This window comes from Anopheles funestus, chromosome 2RL (assembly GCF_943734845.2).
Source record: "Anopheles funestus chromosome 2RL, idAnoFuneDA-416_04, whole genome shotgun sequence".
NCBI lineage: Eukaryota > Metazoa > Arthropoda > Insecta > Diptera > Culicidae > Anopheles > Anopheles funestus.
In genome coordinates this window covers 13,813,419-13,831,481 of record NC_064598.1, presented here as the reverse complement: position 1 = coordinate 13,831,481, position 18,063 = coordinate 13,813,419, and the positions used below count along the sequence as shown (strand labels likewise).

At 40.9% G+C, this 18,063-nt stretch overlaps 3 protein-coding genes and 1 long non-coding RNA gene across 4 annotated transcripts in view; 3 read left to right on the top strand and 1 right to left on the bottom strand.

Moving 5' to 3' along the window:
- LOC125765206 (uncharacterized) overlaps positions 1 to 18,063 on the bottom strand; it is a 361,639-nt gene that overhangs the window by 312,922 nt on the left and 30,654 nt on the right. The window lies entirely within an intron of this gene.
- LOC125765179 (glutaredoxin-related protein 5, mitochondrial) lies at positions 27 to 692 on the top strand. Its single transcript, XM_049430094.1, has 2 exons — positions 27 to 375; positions 452 to 692. Exons 1-2 carry the CDS (start codon positions 102 to 104, stop codon positions 616 to 618), a joined length of 441 nt encoding a protein of 146 aa, XP_049286051.1. The 5' UTR covers positions 27 to 101; the 3' UTR covers positions 619 to 692.
- LOC125765039 (probable methylmalonate-semialdehyde dehydrogenase [acylating], mitochondrial) lies at positions 996 to 4,331 on the top strand. Its single transcript, XM_049429891.1, has 5 exons — positions 996 to 1,104; positions 1,309 to 1,491; positions 2,447 to 2,650; positions 2,734 to 2,887; positions 2,970 to 4,331. The coding sequence occupies exons 2-5, from the start codon at positions 1,462 to 1,464 to the stop codon at positions 4,145 to 4,147; spliced, it is 1,566 nt and encodes a 521-aa protein (XP_049285848.1). The 5' UTR covers positions 996 to 1,104; positions 1,309 to 1,461; the 3' UTR covers positions 4,148 to 4,331.
- LOC125764952 (vam6/Vps39-like protein) lies at positions 4,571 to 7,911 on the top strand. Its single transcript, XM_049429717.1, has 7 exons — positions 4,571 to 4,745; positions 4,823 to 5,100; positions 5,174 to 5,377; positions 5,453 to 5,995; positions 6,066 to 6,973; positions 7,053 to 7,198; positions 7,267 to 7,911. The coding sequence occupies exons 1-7, from the start codon at positions 4,676 to 4,678 to the stop codon at positions 7,821 to 7,823; spliced, it is 2,706 nt and encodes a 901-aa protein (XP_049285674.1). The 5' UTR covers positions 4,571 to 4,675; the 3' UTR covers positions 7,824 to 7,911.

Sequence of the window (18,063 nt, the reverse complement as noted above, 5' to 3'; positions counted from 1 at the left end):
TTTGACAGCACTACTTGACAGTGCGCACAAGGTGCTTCACGCGACCTGCACTGTAGTAACCTTGGTGTTAGATAACAAACAACCAGCCAAAACAACACGAAATGAACGTCCTAACGCGAAATTTTGCACAAAATTTGTTCAAATACAATGGTCGGGCCGGTCTTATTCAAGCGGCCGCAAGGAACTTCAGCACGCCAGCGCTAGATGGAAAGGAAATAGAAAAACTGGTAAACAACAGTAAGGTGGTCATTTTCATGAAAGGTAACCCGGACGCACCGAGATGCGGATTCAGCAATGCAGTGGTACAGATTTTACGGATGCATTCGGTGAAATACGACAGCCACGATGTACTGCAGAACGAAGCCCTCCGGCAAGGTAACGTAACCGAGCGTAGTTACAGCTTCCCCATGTCTAGTTGTTGAAATTGACCCCGTTTTTCCCCCTTTTGCAGGCATTAAGGACTTTTCGAACTGGCCCACGATTCCCCAGGTTTTCATCAACGGCGAGTTTGTGGGCGGATGCGATATCCTGCTGCAAATGCACCAGAACGGCGAGCTAATCGATGAGTTGAAAAAGGCTGGCATTGAGAGTGCGTTGGCCAAGGAGGCCGAGAAGTAGGAAATTACGTAGAAATAAGGTCTGTGTGTGTGTTGGGATTGCGCGGCAATAAAACAAATCTATCTGAAAGCATACCTAAGGTACGCCTATTCCTCGTACGTGAACTGGAAAGTATTGTGCAAATTTCGGAACAAAGTGACCCATTTTGTTGGTTGATTTCACTTTCAACCGTGATTGCATATCATGTTGAAATGTGCTGAACCATCACGTTGGCCGCATCAGTTTGCGATAACCGCTGTGTCGTAGTAGCATTTTTTCCTTGTCTTTTTGTTTTGCACCACTCCAAACATGTCATGCAAAATCTAAGCATTTTGTGACGTATTGCACCGTACATATTGTTGCTTATCGTTTGGAAGTTGAACGCGTTGAAAACGCGAAAAAGAACCTCGCGGCATATGAGATCGCCATTGGCGCATCGCACGGCAACCGGTCTAACGAAACAGTTTCGCCCGTGTGTGCGGCTGCTCGCGTAAATGTTAAAACAATGTAAGTATTCACAGGGACTTTGTATGTATGTTTGCGTAAAACCATCGTTCGTGATCTGTCCGAAGCCGGCCGCTGTGCCCCCGTGCACGCGTTGTTGCTGATGATATTGTTCGACATACACACACACGCACACACGTGTGCTATAGCAACAAATTCAAGTTCATTAAATCGGGGGGTCTGTCTGACTGGTGTGTTTTCTTGCAGTGGCCGCACCATCCGCTCGCTTTCGATTCAGTTATTTTAGATCCGGAGACTAGACATAACGTGTAGCGCCACAGTGCCGACAAGCTCCGTCGTCGTTGTCGCTGATAATTGTGTACCGAGTGGAACCTGAGAGGTGTGTCTGTTTTTAGCAAAATGGCTCTTCTGCGACTTGTTGCTACCGAGGTAAGCGAAATTGTATTTTGGTACTTTCCACACAAAAGTTGTTTTTATCCAGCCGCTGGCTACTTTAATTGACTAGAGAGCATGTTTTGATTGATATCGATTGCGTAACACATGCGAGTACTAGATCTATTAATATTTTATATAGAAGGAGGAGGCTCAAGGTCAATCGGCCGATTACCTACGTACACCGGGGTTTTTGGCGATTATTGACCCACCACGTGTTAGCTTACTACGCCATTACGAGAGATACAAAGTAAAATCGTTCGACTTTTACTGCCAAACACCAACCAACAGGGGTACAATTTGCTTACGTGCGTACTTCAGTGTCCTCGGGCTCAACGCTTGAAAAACAGGGTAGTTTTGGGGTTGTTTTGCTTTGCAGGAAAAAGTTTCATTATCAGCACTGATGATATCGAGAAGGGGGTTTATGATATCTACGCATCATCACATGGTGTATGGTGGCCCCTGGTAGATGTAACGAACGTCCTGCCTATTTAGTACAAATTTGGAACTGATGACGTAGAATTTCGCTAAGATGATATGCAATCCAGTATGCGTGAAAGGTGCTATGGCAACGCGTGATAAAGTTTTAACTAATACCAACGTTTGTTGGTAGTGTGGAGCACGATCGCTTTCGACCTGCTAATGAATTTCAATTGGTCCCTTCTGTACCCTTGTGCCATGTTTGAGAATGGTACATAAAGGGTCATTCTAATGATCGCTACAACCTTAAGGGCGTTCTGCAACCTATACCTGATCGCTTTTCAAATCGGAATATTCACATCAGAATAAATTGAACCGCAAGCGAGGACGATTGTTTTATTTAAAATTTAAATTTTATGGAGAACTTTTTTTTGTTAGCGAATGGTACGAAAAATGTAGACGAAAGCATTAAAGGTGATCCTCGTGAACTTGATATTAATGCATCCAGTTGCTTTACTTTTCATTGAAACAGTGCCGCAATGTGCTGCAACGTGGCTACAGCACAGCCTCCGTGCCGACCACGAAGATGTTCATCGATGGCAAGTTCGTCGAGTCCAAGACGAACGATTGGATTGATCTGCATGATCCTGCCACGAACGAGGTGGTGACGCGCGTTCCCAAATGCACTCAGGACGAAATGCAAACGGCGGTCGAATCGTCCAAGAAGGCATTTAAGGTACGGTACACGCGTACGACAAAAATTATAATTTCCCTCAAATAATAAAAAGCGATCGGGGCATTTCGTTTCCATCACCACAGACCTGGCGCCAATCGTCCATCCTGAGCAGACAACAGGTAATGTTCAAACTGCAGCACATTATCCGCAACAACATGTCGGAGCTGGCGAAAAACATCACCAAGGAGCAGGGCAAAACACTGATCGATGCGGAAGGAGACGTTCTGCGTGGATTGCGTAAGTGATTGCACCTTTTGGACGTATGTAGTTGCGTATGAAATCACTTCAATGGCTTCTTTTCCCATACCTACAAATACAGAGGTCGTGGAGCACTGCTGCAGCATCACATCGCTGCAGATGGGCGAAACGGTGCCCAACATTGCGAAGGACATGGATACGTACTCGTACACGCTGCCGCTGGGTGTAACGGCCGGTGTTGCACCGTTCAACTTCCCCGCGATGATTCCGCTGTGGATGTTCCCGGTGGCGATCACATGCGGTAACACGAGCATCATTAAGCCGTCGGAACGTGTCCCGGGTGCTACGATGCTGCTGATGGAGATGCTGAACGAAGCAGGTTGTCCGCCCGGTGTAGTGAATGTCATTCACGGTGCCCATGATGCGGTTAACTTTGTCTGCGACAATCCAGATATCAGAGCCGTGTCGTTTGTCGGTTCCGACCAGGCGGGCAAGTACATTTACGAACGTGCGGGACGTAACGGCAAGCGTGTACAGTGTAATATGGGTGCGAAGAACCATGGCGTAATTATGGCCGATGCTAACAAAGAGAACACACTGAATCAGCTGGCCGGTGCCGCGTTCGGTGCGGCCGGACAACGCTGCATGGCTCTCTCGACGGCGGTATTTGTTGGTGAGGCAAAGAACTGGATTCCCGATCTGGTGGAGCGCGCACGCAAATTGAAGGTCAATGCGGGTCACGTGCCCGGTACGGATGTTGGACCGGTAATTTCGCCACAGTCGAAACAGCGCATCCACGAGCTGGTAGAGTCGGGCGCCAAGGAGGGTGCAAAGATCGTGCTGGACGGACGCGACATTAAGGTGGACAGCTATGCGAACGGTAACTTTGTCGGACCGACCATTATTAGCGACGTGAAGACGAATATGAGGTGCTACACGGAAGAAATCTTTGGCCCCGTGCTGGTGTGTCTGTCCGTCGACACGATCGACGAAGCGATTGAGCTAATCAACAACAACCCGTACGGTAATGGAACGGCCATCTTCACCACCAACGGTGCCACAGCACGCAAGTTCGTAAACGATATCGATGTCGGACAGGTTGGTGTGAACGTACCGATTCCGGTTCCGTTGCCAATGTTCTCATTCACGGGTAGCCGAGGCAGCTTCCTGGGCGATTGTCACTTTTACGGCAAGCAAGGCATCAAGTTCTACACGCAGACGAAAACCGTCACTCAGCTGTGGCGTGAGGGTGATGTGAGCCACACCAAGGCAGCCGTTGCCATGCCAACGATGAAGTAATGAAACACGCGTATGCGTACGTATTTTGCGCCATTATTATCAACAGCACAACGCGAGAACCAGTGCCCGTGCCCGATAACGACAACGAACGTCTTCCAGATAAAGTGCATTTAAAATGATTAGTTTTTATAAAACAAATCAAACTAGTGAAATAAAGATGCCCGTAATGCTTTGCTCTTAACAACGATGGAAGTTAGTTTTTGTTTTTGCTCAAATTGTGCATTCTAATCCGAGCTCACAGCTCTGGATCATGTTCTCATAACATTATTCGAACAAAACCGTGGCGTGGAACCGTCGTTTTACCAACTTCAGCCGGTACCCGCGGACACGTGTTGAAATGTTTCAACTTGTGTTGTGTTGAAACGGTTATTGTATACAATGCTGCAACTTGTGTTGTATGAATCTGTCACATCGGTACAATGACAGTTCCAAAACAATAACAACAGCAACTGATCGATTGTGTACTGTTTTGGGAGGCCGATAAATTGTAATTTTTACGTGTGAATTTAACTATACCCGGCCACAAATATGCATGATGCTTACATTGTGTATCCGCCGGAGAAAATTTCCGTGCAAATTGAATCGATGGCGGGCTTTGGTAAGGCGTAACAAAGCGGCACACGTTCTGAACCATCGTACAGTGACTCACTTGACGCCCAATTCACCTGCTTGCAGATAACAAACTCATCCTCGGCACCAGACAGGGGCACCTGCTGATGTATTCGTTCGAGACGAATGCGGAAACGAATAAACTCGATCTACAGTTGCTGCAGTACGATAAAAACTTTAGCAAGAAGCCCATCACGCAAATCGAAGTCATTCCAGAGTACACGGTGCTGTTCAGCCTGACGGACGGATTGCTAAATGTGAACGATTTCAGCCGACACGGGTTTCCATTGATCCATTCGGCGCAGCGAACAAAGGGAGCGAATGTGTTCGCACTGGACATCAAGGTAAGCCTGACCGACCGAACGACCGGCTTTGACCACAATTTGCTTTGCCAACCAAGAGTTCAATCTGTTTTAGCGATCGAAATCGTTGACAAGCGAAATCAAGATCGTGTGTCGCGTGTGTGTGGCCGTAAAGCGGAAGCTTCAGTGCTATTACTGGAAACAGCACGAACTGCTTTCGTTTGATAGTGAGATTGATTTGAACGATGTCCCAAAGACGGTGGCATGGAACAACAACTTCATTTGCGTCGGTTACAAGACGGAGTACGTTTTGTACGATGTAAGTACTGGCACGATCGCGTTGCAATACAGCACAAAGCAGCTTATCTTGTGGATGTTGAAAATTCTTTAACAGATGTCAGCCTCACAGCCCCGCAAAGTGGATCTCTTTCCCACGAGCTCGTCCAAAACCATCGAACCGTGCATTACCCTGATCGAGGACAGTGTGTTCGCGGTGGTGAAGGATGAGTTCCTGATCACAATCTACACGGAAAAGTATCGGGTCGATGATCGTGAAGGAGCGAACAGTATGTCTGGCTCGGTGAAACCTACGGAAGCGTTGGCCTCAGTAAAGGCTGAAGCGGCCAAAAGAACCATGAACCTAAAGTCGCTGATCTGGAGTGAACCGTTCCAGTGTTTGGCGTGGGACGAACCGTATGCGGTCGGGCTGATAAACGATGCCATCGAGGTGCGTGTGTTCGACAACGTGCAGGAGAAGGGCACATTGATACAGACCATTCCGCAGCTACACAAGGCAAGGTTTTTGGTGCGCGGTAAACAAGGACTGCTGTATGCTGCCTCCGTGTCACATTTGTGGTGCATACAGGCTGTAGACATTTCAAAGCAGAGAGAACACTTGCTGCAAGAGGAAAATTTTCAGCTGGCCCTTAAATTGACGGTTTGTATATCGAAGAGAGGCGCTATCGGATGTATGAATAAACTGATTTCGTTCTCCCTCTTCCGTACAGCATATATCCGACGAAAGTCCCGAATTTAAGGCGACCAAGATCAACGAAATTCAAACCCGTCACGCATACAATCTGTTTGTGAACAAACATTTCCGCGAGTCGATGCAAGAGTTTGCGCAGCTCGATACCGATCCGATCGATGTGATACGGTTGTTTCCGGATCTGCTGCCCGACAGTGGCAAAAACAAGCTCAGCCACTACTCGGACAAACCGGCACCGGTGTTGGATGAGAAGGAGCTGGAAAATGCAATCCTCGCCCTGATCGACTATCTTACGGAGAAACGGTTTCCGTTGCGGAAATTGGGCAACAAGTCGAGCTCGGATGGGCCGGTGGACAAAAATATGTCGGCACTGCTTGCCATCATCGATACGACGCTGTTGAAATGTTACCTACTAACGAACGATTCGTTGATCGCACCCGTACTGCGGATGAACCACTGCTATCTGGAAGAATCCGAACGCGTACTGAAGAAGCACGAAAAGTACGTCGAACTGATCATTCTCTACCAAACCAAGGGCCAGCACAAGCGTGCCCTGCAGCTGCTGCACACGCAAGCGGAGGTGCCGGGATCGCCTCTGTACGGACATGATCGTACCGTGCAGTATCTGCAGCAGCTAGGGGTCGATTTCAAGCAGCTTATCTTTGAATTTTCCGGCTGGGTGCTGCAGAACCATCCCGACGATGGGCTGAAGGTGTTCATCGAAGAAATGCCGGAGGTGAAGAATCTCCCACGGGCCGAGGTGCTCGATTATCTGCTGAAGGACCATCGGACACTGGTCGTCCGGTATCTAGAGCACATTGTGAACGTGTGGAACGAAGAGAAAGCCCTATTCCATAACATTCTCATTCAGCAGTATCGCGAAAAGTTAATCACTCTAAAGAACGATAAGGAAATTGAAAGTAGTCCGTAAGTTCGAAGGAACTCGGCTGTTCGCGAGTTTGAAGGAAATATAATATCTTTTGTTGTTGTTTTTTATTTATTTCAGCCAAAAGCAAGAGGCACTTGCGGAGATACGAGGAAAATTGTTAGCCTTTCTTAAGAAATCTAAATACTACCATGCAGAGAAAGTATTGGGCGAATTTCCGTACACCGACATGTTCGAGGAGCGTGCCATTATCTTAGGAAGATTAGGTAAGCTTGCTGGTTGCGGATGAAAAACACAAACTCCCTCCAAATGTGTCTCTCGCCGTGTTTTGCAGGAAAACACGAAAAAGCTCTGGCTATTTTTGTGCAGATATTGGGCGATTTTGAGAAGGGACTTGCTTACTGTGACGATGTGTATGATGCGAACGATCCACACAACTGTGACGTGTACGTGACGCTGATGAAAATCATTCTCACACCACCGACCGCACCACCGTACAGTGATGTCCCACTGCATCCACGCTGTCTCGTACCGGATCACGATATGGTCGTAAACATACTGGAAAAACATGCAGAAAAAATTAACCCCTACACAGCGCTCCAGATTCTGCCGGACAGTATTCCGCTGGTGCGCATTAAGCACTTCCTGGAGAATTCGCTAAAGTTCTACCTGGAGAAGAAGCAGCGGGCACAGGTACTGAAGGGTTTGTACTATGCGGAACATTTGCAAATAATGGAGCAAAAGATGCTGTGCGAATCGAAACACTTTCTGGTGACCGATTTGAGTGTGTGCGCAGTTTGCAAGAAAAAGTTTAGCAACCAAAGTGCGTTCGTGCGCCTGCCGGACGGTGTTATCGTACACTTTTCCTGCCAAGATCGAATGTTTAGCTGAATTGGGGGTGGAGAAGAGCTTATTAAACTAATTAGCACTGTATTGATATATTTACGCCAATAAAGTCATCGCCCAATCGCCTACAAAAGAGCCTTGTCTTATCATTTTGCGTTACTGTGTCCATATAGTGTGTACCGAAATGGCGAGTGTTTTCTTTTCACATAATTTAGAAGTCACGCTTCCCTGGGAATAATCTCAAACGTTTTTGAATCTTCCAGTGTCTTTCTAATAGTATGAATCCCTAGTTTGGTTATTTCATTCCGTGTTAATGAAGCAGGCGCGCTCCACCCAAAATAGGGAACCAAAAATTCTTCTGACAATTTTGCTCTCTTACGCGGCTACAGCGATCTTCTGTACCTTTTTAAAAACCCGTCCATATCTCACAGGTGTATGTGAGTACTGCGACTGTACATGGTTTATATAATCTTACCTTCTATCTCATCTTTTAAGACTTTATTACGTTCATTTATAATAGCAGCTTGTAAGAGAAACAATAAAGTAATTTACATTTTTACATTATTTTTAAGTTGTAATTTAGTACAACGTTCTTTCAATAAATTGCAACTATTGAACATTTTTGGCGCTTCCTCCGATCGGTCATAGTGAATCTATGCAAAATAAACCTCATTAATTTAAGTTTATCGACAGTGCGACTCTCTTTAGTTTTGGGGCCCAATTACCTTTCCGCTTAGGGCCTCAGAGAAGCTTTATCCAGCGTTTTGGGAAATTTAGCAGTTGAAGTTAATGTATTTTAATGCGGATTTGTTGATATAACTTTCTTTTCACTCAAAAAAAGATAACATAATAAAAAAATAATAGAAAATCATAAAAAAATCTATAAATACGAAAATTTCCTAAGGCTATAGCCTTAGCTTTTGTTTTGAGAAATTTAGCAAAATTTTATAAATTGATTTATTTTAATTCTAATTGGTTGAAATAAGTTTCTTTTCACTAAACCAATGTTCTAAATAAAAAAAGAATAAAAAATCATAAAAAATTCTAAATATTTGAAAATTTCTTAAGGCTATAGCCTTAGCTTTGGGAAATTTAGAAAAATTTTATAAATTGATTTATTTTAATTCGAATTGGTTGAAATAAATTTCTTTTCACTCAAATAATGCTTTGAATAGAAAAAAGAATAAAAAATTTTAAAAATAAAAAAAATCTAAAAATTTGAAAATTTCCTAATGCTATAGCCTTAACTTTTTTTGAGTAATTTAGCAAAATTTTTAAATTGATTTATTTTAATGCGAATTGGTTGAAATAAGTTTCTTTTCACTCAAATAATGCTTTAAACAAAAAAAAGGTAAAAATTATTTAAAGTTGTAATTTAGTACAACGTTCTTTCAATAAACTGCAACTATATGTGCTCATCATACCTATTACACATTGTGATTTCTTCAAATCGGTCAAATAGTACAATCGGTAACATAGCAACAAACCAACATACGAGTTTGGGTTCAAATCTCGGTTGACGGCATCATGTTGTTACAAAACACAAGGGAAAACAATTGCCAATTAATCGTTATTTATTCATGTTGCAGATAGTCAAAAAGACGACTAATTATGGATGTTATTGAGTCGTAAAAGTAACAAAAAAATCAACACAAAATTCTTAATTATTTTCTTCTTAAATATAATATTTTTTTAATTTTCGGAAGAACTGTTTAAAATATAAAACTTTTTTCATACATTTGCTTACGGATATGGACACATATTTCATCTTCTGTTAAAGGATGACAAATCATTTTCCACGTGTTCCGAAAATATAGTTGCTCATTATCCCTTCTGGCATTTCCTACCCATGTCCCAGTATGACCATACCTGTAGTGCATTTCGATTAATAGATTTTATTAAAAAAAACCTAATCAAAGCATACCAACAGACAGAGAGAGGGATAGAGACCCTGAACGGAATCCGGTTTCAGCGGAAGTAAAAACGGGTTTTGTGGCGATAGCAGATGACCTACCGACGGTTGACAGCATGGACACAACGATAAGGCTCATTCACATGACTAATTTATCCGGTTTGGAAGGCTTCGAAGGGATTTTCCAACGAACCCGTACCTGTCCACAACCGGGACGGGATCCCATCCTCGGCAAAAGGGTCCACAAGCGCACACATCTGGTGTCCTGCAAAATCGTCCACGTTCGTCCAAGGGGTTCGACGTCTCGATGGCGAGCGCATCCCTTTCGCAAACAAAATGTCCAAACCGGGAAATCTCGAAACCGGTTTTCCCACAATCCGGCAAACGGACGACCGTTATCCTTTGTCCTGCCCATGGGTCCATCGGCAAACCAGTTTTCGTCCCTTGTCCCTTCCAGGCGGTAAATCGAAGATTGTGAATGTGTCGCTTGTTTTTTTTTTGGAACTGAAATGCAATCTTGCAAACCAGTTCTAACCCTTTAGGAAAAATGGGTTGATGCGCTAACTGTTTTGGGGTGACCAGGGCTGGTAGGACTATGCGAATGGTCTCGAACCCGAGGACCAACGGGTCTGTTTTCCAACGAGCGTCCACAAAACCCCGGAACCTCGAGGCAAGCGGGAACGAAAGAGGTCATTGTTTGTCTAATTTATGCAGCAAATCTAGGACCTTTGGCAAAACCCTCCCGATGGACCATCGTGGCCGTTATCATGGAAGAATGGATGGCACAGGGGTTTGTCCGCAAAACAGTTGTGTCCCAAAAACATCTCTCCCGGGCCCAGGGGCCTAAGACCCGGACCGTGGACAAAGGGCTTTATGGGAAAAAGATGCTGCGGACAGTTGTGGACGTTGAAGATGCGTCCCGGGCAAAAGTAAAATTTAAATAAGAAAACGGCATCCGTCGTCCTGCGGCACAAGAAAAAGGGTTCCACGCGAAGAAAACTCACCCAACGACCACCCCATTTTTGGTCGACACAAACCGTGGTGAGAAACGTGTCAAAGAGAGCACTCAAAGGAAAAAAAACACACCCCTTTGCTTAATAAGACGCCGGACGGCCGTAGAAGAATGTGCGGCGCGTACCTTGTTGTCTTCTTTCCAAACAGCTCAGCCAAAAGGGTTGTACCGGGTTGTGGTGCCGGAGAAGGTGGAAGAGGCGACGGGGGAAAATTAAAAAGAAAAAGCAGCAAGGGGTTCCAGAATGGAAGGAAGTAAAAGGAAAACAAAAAGTGGGTAATAAACAAAAAAAAAATACTAGCCCGGCACGAGGTTGGAAGAAGGACCTGAATGCCATGCGCGGTACCTTCTTCCGTTTCGGTTGGTCCGAGAAGGATTGATACCGAAACACACACAGAAGTGGGAGAAGTGGCACGAGGGGAAGGAAGAAGCGGAAAAAAGAAAAGCGAGAGTAATAGCGATAACAACACAAATAACACACAACAACAAAAAAAAAATCGAAACACGCACACACACACACACACACACACACACACACACACTGTGAAGGATACATAAAACGGCCATTCTTATTGTGCGGGGTGTCTCACACTACCCACCCACCCCCGGCCCGGTGTCCTTATTTCTTCTCTTTGTGCGCGCGTGACCATTAGTGGGCCGAAGGCATTTTCTTTCCGTTGGTCCGATGATGGGCAGAAAATTTTCCTCATTTGCATCGGACGTTTTTTGAGAGCGCCACAATTGAGGGCGGCGTTGGTAACCGAAAATGAGAACAACGAGTGCCAAATCAAAAAAAAAACGGGCACGAAAAGAAAATTCTTCATCTCAAGGAAATCAATTTCACTTTGCTTCAAATTATTGATAGTGTTTTTTTTTTCCTCGTCGGTACGGCCATTATGTGGTCGGGAATGCGGGGGGGGGGGCCGAGCTGATGTGGGTGGAGAGGGAAAAACAACCAAATATTGAAACAAGCCGAATTGGGCAACTTTCGGGAGAAAAGTCTCGGCCACTGGTGAACACTTTTTCGATGGAAAATGGTTTTTTCATCATTCATTGTAAAAGCAATTCTTCCTTCTATTCCGCTTGGATGACTTGGGGTAGATGAGAAAAGAGGAGAATATAAATTATATTTCAAAGTGGAACGAAGTTTGTTTATGTACTGTGCATCAGGAGAAATTGCTTGCGACGATATCCAATTAATAAATAAAACACAGAAAAAAGTAATGCTTTCGTTTGTACTGTAAATTATAGTTCAACTTTTCATTATTACATTAGACAATACAAAACAAAAAAGGAAAGAAATGGAAAGATGGTAAAATAATAAAAATCTCTAATACATTACGAAAGAACCGAAGAAATCATTGTAAAGATTGTAGGGTAAAGATTGATAGTTAAATTTAAGTTTTAATTGCTATGTCCATAGTTCTGTGACGTTTTTCAACTTACGCTACTTGATGACTCGATTAGTGGTTTTGGCCAGAGTTCCGATGTGTTGCCTGCGAATAATCCACTAATCGACCAAGTTGACCTTTTAATGTGTCTAGTGCCTGTAGTGTATTCAGCATCACAGGATACTGCGTTGTTCGTGGTCATGGATCATACAGATGTGCATCCGTGAAGTTTTATACTAAAAAATGCTACTTAAGTCTTTCATTTTTAAGATCCTTACCGTTTGTGTACAATCAAATAGATTTTAGTACTCCGGAATGAAAATGGTTTTTGTGTAGTCATATGTTCTAGAGATGAGAATAACAACACTTTTTAGTGAGTCAACTCAGAGTGAATGAAGCGTTATTAGGAGAATTATAATTTATTTTGGTTATTTTGGGAAATTTAGTAACATTTTATAAATTGAATTATTTTAATGCGAATTGATTGAAATAAGTTTCTTTTCAGTCTAATAATGCTTTAAACAAAAAAGAATCAAAAATCATAAAAAAAATCTAAAAATTTGAAAATTTCCTAAGGCTATAGCCTTATTTTTTTTTGGGAAATTTAGCAAAATTTTATAAATTGATTTATTTTGATGCAAATTTGTTGAAATAAGTTTCTTTTCACTCAAATAATGATTCAAATTAAAAAAAGAAACCAAAATAAGAAAAATATAAAAAAAATCTGAAAACCCGAAAATTTCATAAGGCTTACCCCTTGCCATTTTTTTGAGCAAATTAGCAAAATTTAAAAATTTGTTTTATTTTGATGCGAATTTGTTGCAATATGTTTCTTTTCACTCAAATAACGCTTTAAATTAAAAAAAGATTAAAAAATCAGAAAAAAATTTCAAAAAAATTTTCCACTCGAAAATTTCATAAGGCTTACCCCTTGCCATTTTTTAAGCAATTTAGCAAAATTTTAAAATTTGTTTTATTTTGATGCGAATTTGTTGCAATATGTTTCTTTTCACTCAAATAACGCTTTAAATTAAAAAAAGATTAAAAAATCAGAAAAAAATTTCAAAAAAATTTTCCACTCGAAAATTTCATAAGGCGTACCCCTTGCCATTTTTTGAGCAATTTAGCAAAATTTTAAAATTTGTTTTATTTTAATGTGAAATTCTTGCACTAAGTTTCTTTTCACTCAACTAATGCTTTAAATAAAAAAAAGAATCAAAAAATAATAAAATCTAAAAATTTGAAAATTTACTAAGGCTATATATAGCCTTAGCTTTTTTTGGAAAATTTAGCAAAATTTTATAAGTTGATTTATTTAAATGCGAATTGGTTGAAATAAGTTTGTTTTTACTCAAATAATGCTTTAAATAGAAAAAAGAAACCAAAATAAGAAAAAAATAAAAACAAATCTGAAAACCCGAAAATTTCCTAAGGCTTTAGCATTACCATTTTTAGTAGTAGTAATAAAGTTTAATAATAATAAAGTAAGAGTAAGTGAAAAAAGAGTCGCTAAAACTCCTCGTGGTGAGTGAACGAAACTCGTTAAATACAACGTTTCAACTCACTATCTCACTCTTACTCACTATGCACATCTCTAATATGTTCGTATTTGTTAACCACTGTGAATGTTTCAAATTTCACATTAACTTTTTTCTTATCTACTCATATTTATTTGAAAGCTTGATAACGCCGCAGCAACTCTCACGATTTGGTCCACTGATTGGATGAATTGATAAAGGAAAGACGCATTTTCTTGAATTTAAATTTGTCCCATCCAAGCATTGTTTGAATTATTGTACCTCGAGAAGTAACTGAAGGGAAGATATACATACACTCAAAAGAGCAAGTAAATTTCAAGTCTATATTTCAAAGCGTGCTTTATCGCCTACATTTCAATTAAAAAATATATACATTTTCCTTAAATTAAAAGGTTTAACTACATCACAATAAATAACCACAATAAACCACATTTAAGCATTTGAGATGAATGTCCAATGGCTCCAAACTCCTCCAATGTGACTTCCATAAAAATATCACCATATCACTAATTCACTATTCATGGAATTTTACTTAGAAAGCATTTTAATATAAATATGTTAGTTATAATACGTAATAACAATATTTTTCAATTGACGTCCAATTTTATTCACTTTCAAACTTGAATTCAGTCAGGCGGAACTACAGTAAAGTAATATCGCCAATGTCAATTATTTATTCAACCTATTCTGAATCCGGTAGAGGGTAAAGGAGCATAATTTTCAATTGCCCTTTCAAAGATGACAACAATTTTATGCCATTCATGTAGAATAGATCATGAGTCGGAGGAATTGTTTTGAGTTTATTTGAAACCCTTGAAAGAATAATTGAAAATTGATTTAAACAAAACTGATACACATTTATTATGATGAAAACTGAAACATTGTTTCAATTTTCAACAATTATGAAATGAATGCAAACAATTTCGAAAATAAATATAAAGTCATTATAAGACTTAAAAATCATATTACGTAAAAAGAAGTAAAGCCAAAATTCAATCCTGTATATAAATTTTACCACTCAATCTTAAGATGTAGAAAGAACAGTCTTTTGGTTTCTTTTTTTATCTTTCCCACTCCCTCATAAACCATTCTTATTCGCTCGGCTCAATCAATCCCCAACCAAAGGGCCCAGGGATCGAGACGGGAGCGTAAGCAAAAAAGCGTAAGACGCATTTTATTTAAATTTATTTTAGTTTTTTTTTGCTAACAAACACGAAGCCTGCAAACGATTGGACATTTCGTACGCCGGGGCCATAAGCCGCGGGGAAATCAAATCGTGACTTTCGAAATCGTCGTCAACACCAGCAGCAGCAGCACCACTACAGCAGAACAATGATAGCAGCTCAGTCCACAACATGGCGCAATGGTTTGAAGAAAATGATGGTTGTTAATCGGACATAGGGAGTAGCAAACAAAAAACAAAAAAGATTCGCCTTTCTTCCGCGGAACGAATGAAGCTCGCAGTGAACACCCCCAAAAAGGGTTGGCCGCTAGTAGGTGGGAGTGTAGGTGGTGGAGGGTTGAAAACCCTTTTTTGTGCGCCCCTTACAGAAAATTTGCCTCAACTTGGAAACACTTGAAATAAGGCAAGAAGCAACCAACAGCAGCAACGAAGCAAAAAGAAGAAAAAATAAAACAATCTAAAACAAGAGGGGAAAAAAACTGGTAAATGGAAAACCTGAAAGAAAAGAAAAATTGCTCGAATCAATCTTTCGCGCTGTGTTTTGGGCCAAGAAGAAGCTTGAGGAATGGGCGATGCTTGAGACGGCGCTAGAAAAGGTGGCAGAGAGAAAAGGTGGAAGAGGATGAAAATTCAGGAAAACTCCACACTATGTACAAGTTGGCGTCCATCCAAGCCGTTGGTTTGGCCTTCGTTGCGTTTCTGTTTTCGCCTTCGGCCCAGCGGCTTTTATGTATTATTTGGCAAAAAAAGTGCGCGAGAAAGGAATGAATTAATGAGATAAAAAGAATGGCCGCTGTAACTGGGGCGAATGCAGCAGGGCGGAAGGAGCAATGGAGGAGCAGAAAGGACGCCGATCCGAGACACTTAATTTCAGCGAAAAAAGGGGTGAAAAATTAAAAACGAACGGCAAAAAAATTTGAATAATGAAAAACTTTTTCAAATGCTGCCAGCAATGGGGTGGGTGGGTCGGTGGCGAATGTGGGCCAGGAATGCTGGGGCTCCGACGCTAACGACCGGGAGACGATCTTGAAATTCAATATCGTGCGGATCCCGAATTTGTTTTGCCAAAACTGGCACATCGTCGGCACTGGCCGGGTCGCATTCGCCCATCGTCTCACCAAAAACCGGGACGAACCTGTACGTCCTTTCGCGACTCAACTTGCGAGGGAGATTTGTGGGCAGCGTGGGCAGCGTGGGGATCGTTGTGGGAAGGGAAAGTTGAGAAAATTGTGAAATCGTGTCTTTTTGGAAGCGAAACATTTCTTTTCCATCGGGCGATGATGAGCTGAAGGTTGACAAAGTCGAGTTTTTGCCAAATGCTAAGCAAAGTTTCGTATTTTGATCGTGGTGTAATTTATCGTGTCCGGGGATTGAGATTTTTGATTGCAATAAGCATGCTTTACTCATGCGGATGGTTGCGCGAAGACGAGCAGAACGTTTGTGATTTAATTATTTTGTCCACAATTCTATAATCATTTATTGTTTTTGTGGGGAGCGTAAAATTTCTAACGCATTGAGCAGGTTTTGTGCATTATGAAGCTAATATGATTAAATTTATTATATTTGTAAATATTATTCATTATAATTACATTATAAATAAAATTGGAAAAAGTTATCTTTTTTGTAATAAAATAATTTCATTTTAAACAAATCAATGAAAAGAACAAACAAATAAAGAATAAGAGCTGAAAAATGTCAAAAATTTAAAAAAAACATACAGCTTTTATTGTCCGAATTTTTACGAACATAGTTTTAGATTTTTATAACAGTTTCGTATTTTTTCGATTCGTTTATCATTTGAAAACTCATTTGAATATACGTTTCGTGTAAATTTTATTCAAAATATATTTTATTAATACGAATTTACATGTCTGGTCATTTCTGTCCTTCAACTATTCTTTTTCTAAATTTGTTAATCACACGATTTAGTTCACAACACTAGTTATTGCAACACTAGACAATTATGAAATGAAAAAGTGTATAAACATCGCTTTACACCCACAGCATATGGAGTAAAGAATCAAATAAAATGAGCTAAATTATGTTTTAATGTATTTAGTAGTTTGCACGGATGGATCACCCATTTAAAAGTCTAACAATAACTATTGTTAATCAATTGTTTAAGCTAAAATTATTTAAGCTAATAAAAGAGTCCGGTTTGGTAGTTTAAGTGTTACGAACTTCTTACAATAAATTTTAATTTTATTTAAGAACAATGACACGGTTGATGTTTTGTGAAGAATGAATAGAAATATATAAATATGTGAGTCAAGATACTTTAAAACTATGGTTAATTTTAAACGAATTTAATTGTGATTAAAATGATTTTTACTTATTGGTTTGATGTTGATTCTTGTATAATTTTTTTTTTCTATTTTTTCTTTTTCCTTTTTTCTAAAAGAAATATAATTCAAATCTAGGTACTTTCTTATATTAATTTCTAGATATTTGTTTTTTGATATATTTTTTACATTTTGATTAAAGCGCTCATAAAAACTGAATTATGTTTTTTTAAAATAATTATCGCTTTCGGTGCACAATAATATTTGCTGCAAAGATCGTTTGTTTCGAACAAACAACATAAAATAAAGAAAACCTTTTTCCAACCTTTCTAGACGTAAATACAACACAAAAGAAAACAGTTTCCTCCTCCAAGGTGTATGGTACTCAACATCAGATCATTTCGTGTAGAGAAGGTTTCTGCTTTCCCACCCAACAAGGCTGCTTTATGCTGGTTTCACGTTTTGTGGCGGATTTAAACAACTTCCACCAGATAAAACATGAGACGCAGCGATCCGCGTACAGCAGCAACCGTGTACTGGAATGGCATGTGTTGTCTAACAACATTCAGCACACTGGGGGGTTTTGTTTTGAATTTTCCAACAAATTCCCATTCAATTGTGCCTCTCAGCTTTTCCGCGACACAACACACGCACAGTGGCATAATTTAATGGAGCTCGTATTAGAGTTCGTGTTTCTATTAAAATGATGCACAACGCCTGAATCACCACCCGAAAACGCACATCCACATCCGCCATTGCCATTGCACCGTCACGGAAAACGGCCGCCATTTCGAGCACCATTTATGGCGCCCACGACGATGCACACCCTCTCATTCGCGTATGCAATTCTCCCGAATGCAATCAACAACAGCAACAACAAACACAAGGAAGGAACTCAAAACACACTCAAAACGCACGCACGCATCCTCGGGGACAACACGCAACCCCTTTTGCTGACGGACTGACT